The 6,668-nt window shown below is 64.0% G+C and overlaps 1 protein-coding gene across 1 annotated transcript in view; it reads left to right on the top strand.

The window, feature by feature from the left end:
- Window positions 1-6,668, top strand: part of LOC121676191 (protein Niban 2-like) — a 32,675-nt gene that overhangs the window by 24,380 nt on the left and 1,627 nt on the right. The window contains 9 exon segments of the mRNA XM_042052372.1: window positions 1,580-1,695; window positions 1,788-1,892; window positions 2,956-3,118; window positions 3,466-3,653; window positions 3,823-3,978; window positions 4,677-4,793; window positions 5,226-5,333; window positions 5,445-5,556; window positions 5,888-6,667. Coding sequence (XP_041908306.1) covers window positions 1,580-1,695; window positions 1,788-1,892; window positions 2,956-3,118; window positions 3,466-3,653; window positions 3,823-3,978; window positions 4,677-4,793; window positions 5,226-5,333; window positions 5,445-5,556; window positions 5,888-6,667 — 1,845 coding nt within the window.

Below are 6,668 nucleotides of genomic sequence, written 5' to 3'. Positions count from 1 at the left end.
CTGTGCCAGGGCCTGCCCACCCTCCCAGGGAACAATTCCTTCCCAATCTCCCATCCAGCCCTGCCCTCTGGTACTGGGAAGCCATTCCCTGTGTCCTGCCACTCCAGGTCCTAAACCACACATTAATGAAGGAAACTCATTAAATTTGCCCTGTGAAGTGTCACGGGGGATTCTTGCACCAGCCCTGCCTGGACAGGGCACAGGGCTGGGGACAGACTCAGGGATGGCCTCAGGCTCAGCCGGGACTGAGTGACACTGGGAGGGCTCTTTCAGGGAAAAATCCTGCCCCAGGCCCTGCAGGGACAGAAGGTGACAATCCCAGGAGCTGTGGATGGAGCAGCACCGGCCCCTGGAAGCTCAGCCCAGCTCTGGCTCCCACCAAAGACTGAGAAAGGAACAGATTTGACTTTCTCAGTGGATTTTTTCCCCCTGATTATTAAGCTGCCCCTTAAGAAAAGCTGCTTAGGCTTGGAGTTAATTGTAATCACCTTAGGAAAGTCTGTGTGCGCTGGGAGAGATCTGCTCACTGCCCGGGGCTGTGTCCCCAGCACTGCCAGGTGCTCTGGGACGTGTCAGCACTGCAGGGATCATCCCCTGGAGCCTCCCAGCAGGGTCACCCTGGCTCAGATCCCATCCTGGTCCCCTCCTCCGGGCATGGGGAGGGGAATCGGGCTGGAGGGTTCTCTCCCAGGGGTGTTTCCCTGTCTGGCAGGGACCCCCTCAGCCTGGACAGGCTGGGACAAGGCAGGGACATGCATGGGACATGTGGGACAGCTCCCGGGCTGTCCTGCCTGCCCGCTGTCCCCATCTCCTCCTCCTCGCTGTGGGGTGAGGCGCTGCCCCTCCTCCCGATGGGTGCTGTGGCAGGGTGGGGGTGACATCTGAGCCCCCGTCGTGCTGCACTGACTCACCCCAGGGACAGCCCGGCCCTGACTCACTCCTGGTGCCTCTTGGCCACTTTCCTCTTCCTTCCAAGCCTCGCTGCTCCCTACAGGGCCCCCACTTCCTCCAGTCCCCCCCAGCTGGCCCGTCCCGCAGTGCTGGGGGGGTCACTGGGTGCCATCCCGGTGAACCCCTGCTCCTGCTGTGCTTTCGGGGGTCACTGAGCCCTCCAAGTCCCTGTGCACCATTTGGGGGTCACTGAACCCCTGCTCCTGTTGTGCCTTTGGGGGTCACTGAGCCCCCCAGGTCCCTGTGCACCATTTGGGGGTCACTGAGCCCCCCAGGTCCCTGTGCACCATTTGGGGGTCACTGAGCCCCTGCTCCTGCTGTGCCTTCGGGGGTCACTGTGGCCCTGTGTGCCCATGAACCATTTGGGGGTCACCGAGCCCCCATCCTGCCAGGGGGCTCCTGGGTGCCTCCCTGCCCTTTGTCTGGCTCTGGAGGGGATCACTGGACATAGCAGGAGCCCCCCAAGCACTGCTGCCCCCCACACAACATCCCCCAATCCTGCTGACAGCCCTGGGGACTTGCACGGGTCCGAGGGTGTGGGGGACCACACAAAGGTGGGCTGGGGGTGCTGGGCTGCCCCTCATCCCCACTTCCAGGCTGCTCACTCGTCCCCGTATCCCCTCTGCAGGGATCTCCGAGGACTCCAAAGTGGAGGCTCCGGCCTTCACGGACGCCATCCGCATGTACCGGCAGTCCAAGGAGCAGTACGGCACCTGGGACATGCTCTGCGGGAACGAGACCCAGGTGAGCACCCGCACCCCCAGCCCGGGCTGGGATGGGGTGACGTGGGGAGGGCTGAGCAGGCTCCCCCAAAACCCTCCTGCCTCCCTGCACAGGTCCTGAGCAACCTGGTGATGGAGGAGCTGCTCCCCGAGCTCAGGAGCACCATCGGCCCCCGGCTGAAGGGCAAAGCCCCGGAGCGCCAGCGGACCTGGATCCAGGTGTGGGGCTGGGGCTGTCCGGGGGGAGGAGGGGTCCCCACCGCCTGCCACCCTCCCCCCCTGCCCGCAGACCCTGCTTGGGGGGGCCTCCCTTCCCCCGCTGGGCTCCTCCTGCTGCCCCCTTCTCGCGGCCCCTTCCAAAGAATCCGTCCTTTCTCCGCAGTGGTTTTTAAAGCTCCCTCTGTGCCCCTGCCCAGCCCTGCCCGGCCCCGCCCGCGCTGCCGCGTCCCTGGGGCCAGGGAAGCAAACAGGAGGAAGCCCAGCCCGGGAGCGAAGCCCGTCCCGGCTAAATTTAGCGAGCCATTTTTAGAGCAGCGCGGGCTAAATCCAGCCCAAACCCTTGCGAAAGACTGAGGGCTCTTCAGAACTGCCTGCTAAAACCTTAAACCCCGATAGATAATTACCGCCAGGCTCCTAATGGGCCACTTGAGCAGCCTGAAAACATACAAACGCTACTTTTCCAGTAGCTGCGGTCGCTGGGAAGCCCGGGGGAGGGAGGAGGGGGGAGGCTCTGCATCCTGCCAGTCCCAACAGCACCAAAATCGCAGCGTTTGGCAGCAAAGTGGGCGTGAAGCCTCAGCGAGCAGCTCCATCCTGCTCAAGAGGTTGGCTCTGAGATCCCGGCGAGGGTGAACAGGGCAGGGAACAGATTTCAGGGGGGGTCTGGGGCTCTCCTGCTTGGACCACCACTATCCCTGGACCACCAGTATCCCCAGACCTGCAGCTTCTCCAAACCTGCAGCATCCCCAGATTTGCAGCATTTCTGGATCTGCAGCATCCCTGGACCTCCAGCACCCCCAGCCCTGCCTGGGGCAGGTTGCCTGGTGGGGGACAGCGCTCACCTCTCTGCCTCTCCAGCACCACTTTGAAGCAGCTTCTGCACTGCAGGAGCTCCATCTCACCCAGCTGGAGGGGGGGGGAGGGGGAACCTCTGTCAGGCTGTGGGAAAGGGTCCTGTCAGGGCATGGGGGATGGCTCAGCAGGTCCTGGTGCTGCAGCCGGTGGTTGGGGGTGCAGCTGGAGGCGTGGGAGGGTCTCTGACCTGCCCACCTTGTGCCCCCAGGTGTCAGATGCTGTCTATAGGATGGTCTATGAGCTGGCCAAGTCACAGTACGACGCTGCAGTGGCCAGGTGCGAGCAGGAGCGGCCGCAGCTGGAGAGCACCATCCGCACGGACATGGACCAGATCATCACCTCCAAGGAGCACCTGGCCAGCAAGATCCGAGGTACAGCCCTGCAGGGGTGCACCGGGATGTGGGGCTGTGCCCATGGCTCCTGGGGTGGCTGTTCCTGGGGTGCAGAACAGCTCCTGGCACCCTTGGCGGGGTGCATGTCCTCCCAGGAGGTCGGGGATAAGGTGGGCAGTCACGCCCCAAGCGTGGCAGGAATGGGTTCAGTACAGACCCACGGGCACTGTGCAAGAATTCCCGGTGCTGTCATGAAAGGGGGAGCCTCCTGCAGGAGAGGCTTGGGAACAGGGGCAGCTCCTTCTGCCTGGGGTGGGTTTAGGGCATGATGGGAAGGGCTGGAAGGCCAGAGGAGCCTCACCTTGCTTATCCCTGCTCTCTCCCAGCCTTCATCCTGCCCAAGGCAGAGGTCTGTGTCCGTAACCATGTCCAGCCCTACATCTCCTCCATCCTGGAGGCCCTGATGACCCCCACGAGCCAGGGCTTTGCCGAGGTGCGGGAGGTGTTCTTCAAGGAGGTGACCGACATGAACATGAACGTCGTCAACGAGGGCGGCCTGGAGAAGCTGGTGGAGGTGAGACCTGGGGGAGCTCCTCGCTGGCTCGGGGGTGACAGGGCCAGTCCTGCTGCCACCCACAGTGTGGGCAGCACTGGGGCACCCCAGGCTGAGAAGATGTCACCCGTGTGGGTTGGAATGTCTGGGCCTGAGTACAGAGAGAGGCTGAGCTTGGCTTTGTCCCCAGTACATGGAGAAGCTCTCCCACCTGGCCTTCCACCCCGTGAAGATGCAGTCGTGCTATGAGAAGATGGACCAGCTGAAACTGGAGGGTCTCCAGCAGCGATTCGATGTCTCCAGCACGTCTGTCTTCAAGCAGAGGGCCCAGATCCACATGAGACAGGTGAGATGGGGACCAGGGTCCTCCCCTGCCACCCTGGGCTGGGAACAGCAGGCTGGGGAGCCCAGGCTGCTCCAACCCAGGAGGGGAGGTCTGTGCTGTCTCCAAGGGGGGGTGATGGAGCCCCTTTGGTCTGGAGGGCTCCATCCTGGTGAGCTTGGGCATCACGGCAGCGCTGCCCCTCTGCCACCGAGCCCAGTGGCACCAGCAGGACCAGTAGCCCAGTTCTGGGGTCTGATCCAGCAAGATTGGAGTGGGATGTAGGAGGATGAGGGGGTGCAAACCAGCTGTGAGCACCCTCCTCTCCCAACAGCCTTGATCCTCGGGGTGAGAGCTGTGGATGCCACGCTGGGACGTCAGGGATTTTTCCAGAGTGAAGGCTCTTTGCCTGTTGGATATTGGGAAGGAATTGTTCCCTGTGAGGGTGGGCAGGCCCTGGCACAGGGTGCCCAGAGCAGCTGGGGCTGCCCTGGATCCCTGGCAGTGTCCAAGGCCAGGATGGACATTGGGGCTGGGAGCAGCCTGGGACAGTGGGAGGTGTCTCTGCCCATGGCAGGGGTGGGGATGAGTTTTAAGGTCTCTTCCACCCCAAACCAGCGTGGGGATCTGTGCTAAGGCTCATCTCGGTGTGGCAGTGCCCCAAGAGCCCCCTGCCCACCCTTGGGGTGCCCCCCATGCTGACCATGTGCCTCTGGCTGCAGCAAATGGACGATGCCGTGTACACCTTCGAGACGCTGCTGCACCAGGAGCTGGGCAAGCTGCAGGGCAAGGACGACCTGTGCAAGTCCATCCAGCGCATCCTTGAGAGGGTGCTCAAGGTGAGGCAGGGGGTCAGGACCTTTGGTGGCCTTTGGTCGCCTCGTCCCTTGGCCAGGGAAGAGGCCAGGAGTGATGTTACCTATTTCAACAAAAGTCTTCTGGGGGAATTCTTCTTTATATTGAGGTTTTCATGGATTTTGTTGGGGGCAGGCAAGTGGGAATCACCTGGAGGAGCCAGGTCCCCTCTGACCACATCTGTAAAAGCCCCCCAGGGTTCAGACTGGCCCCCAAGCCCTCCTGCAGCCAGCAGTGGCTCCCACCCGGGCTCAGAAACACTGGGAAACAGCTGGGGAGAGGGATGTGAGGCCAGGGGGGGTCTGCTCCTGCCTGTGCGGATGGGTTGGGGGGCAAATCTCAGGGGTTTGTGCCCATGGGCCGGGGGCTGCCAGCCCACAGCGCTGGGTAACCCGGGCCACCCTCTCATCCTGCAGAAATTCGACTACGACAGCAGCACGGTGAGGAAGAAGTTCTTCAGGGAGGCCCTGCTGCAGATCACCATCCCCTTCCTGCTGAAAAAGCTGGCACCCACCTGCAAGGGGGTAAGAGGGGAAAGTTTGGGCTGTGGGACAGCACCACCCGCCCCCGTGGAGGGGCTGGAGCATCCATCACACCCATCCCGCTGGGCTGAGCCGCCTCTCCCTCTCTGGCAGGAATTAGCCAAGTTCCAGGAGCTGATCTTCGAGGACTTTGCCAGCTTCATCCTGGTGGAGAACACCTACGAGGAGGTGGTGCTGCAGTCGGTGATGAAAGACATCATGCAAGGTAGGGTCCTGTGGCACCTGTGTGAGGAGGGAGTGATCCCATTCAGGGTGCTGGGGGCTGTGTGAGGAGGGGGTGACCCCATGGAAGGTGCTGGGGGCTGTGTGAGGAGAGGGTGACCCCATGGAGGGTGCTGGGGTGTATCCGAGGAGGGTGACCCTGTGCAGGGTGCTGCCCCAGAAGCAGCTTCCCCACTGGCAGGGCTGGGCAGTGGGTGGGATGCCGACCCCTCCACCCAGCTCCAGCTCTCCCCCCACCCACGGGCAGCACTGGGCGAGGTGCCCCGGCCTGGCAGTGCCCGCAGCCCCTGTGACCTGTCCCTCCCTGTCCCCAGCTGTGAAGGAGGCGGCCGTGCAGCGCAAGCACAACCTGTACAGGGACAGCATGGTGATGCACAACAGCGATCCCAACCTGCACCTGCTGGGCGAGGGCCTGGCCATCGACTGGAGCGAGGAGTACAGCGGGCAGCCCGAGGCCGAGCCGGCCGCTGACCGGCGCCGCAGGGCCAAGCAGGTGGTGTCGGTCATCCAGGATGACGAGGGGGCCCTGCCCTACGGGGTGGTGGCCGAGGCGCTGCTGCAGCCCGGCTCCCCCGAGCCACGGGAGCCGGAGGAGGCAGATCCCAGGGTGCCGCCGAGCCCCCCGGGTGCGGTGAAGGAGATCCGGGAGGCGCTGGCTCAGGAGAGCCGCGGGGATGGCGCCGAGGAGCGGCTGACGAACGGCACCGACGCCGCCGGCGGTGCCAGCGAGGAGGGGGTGCTGCTGGCAGGGGCTGCCCAAGGGGCTGTCACACACCAAGGTCCAGCCCGGGACGGGGTGCAGTGTGCCACAGCAGCACCGCCAGCACCTGGAGCGGAGATCCCAGCAGGGACTGGGACACAACGTGCCACGCCAGCGTCACCTGTCCCCGGAGCCGAGGTCCCAGCGGGAGCTGGGACACGCCGGGCTGCACCGGCACCGCCTGTGCCCGGAGCTGAGGTGTCAGCAGGGGGGCAGCGTGCCACAGCAGCGTCACCTGGCCCTGGAGCTGAGGTCCTGTCAGGGGCTGGGCAACAGCGTTCTGCACCAGCATCCCCTGTGCCCGGAGCCGATGTCCCATCCGAGGCTGAGGTGCC

Source organism: Corvus kubaryi, unplaced genomic scaffold, assembly GCF_017639235.1.
Source record: "Corvus kubaryi isolate FWS band 111438036 unplaced genomic scaffold, C.kubaryi_AGA036_p1.0 78, whole genome shotgun sequence".
Lineage (NCBI taxonomy): Eukaryota > Metazoa > Chordata > Aves > Passeriformes > Corvidae > Corvus > Corvus kubaryi.
The sequence above is the reverse complement of the archived record's forward strand: the minus strand, read 5'-3'. Positions and strand labels throughout refer to the sequence as shown.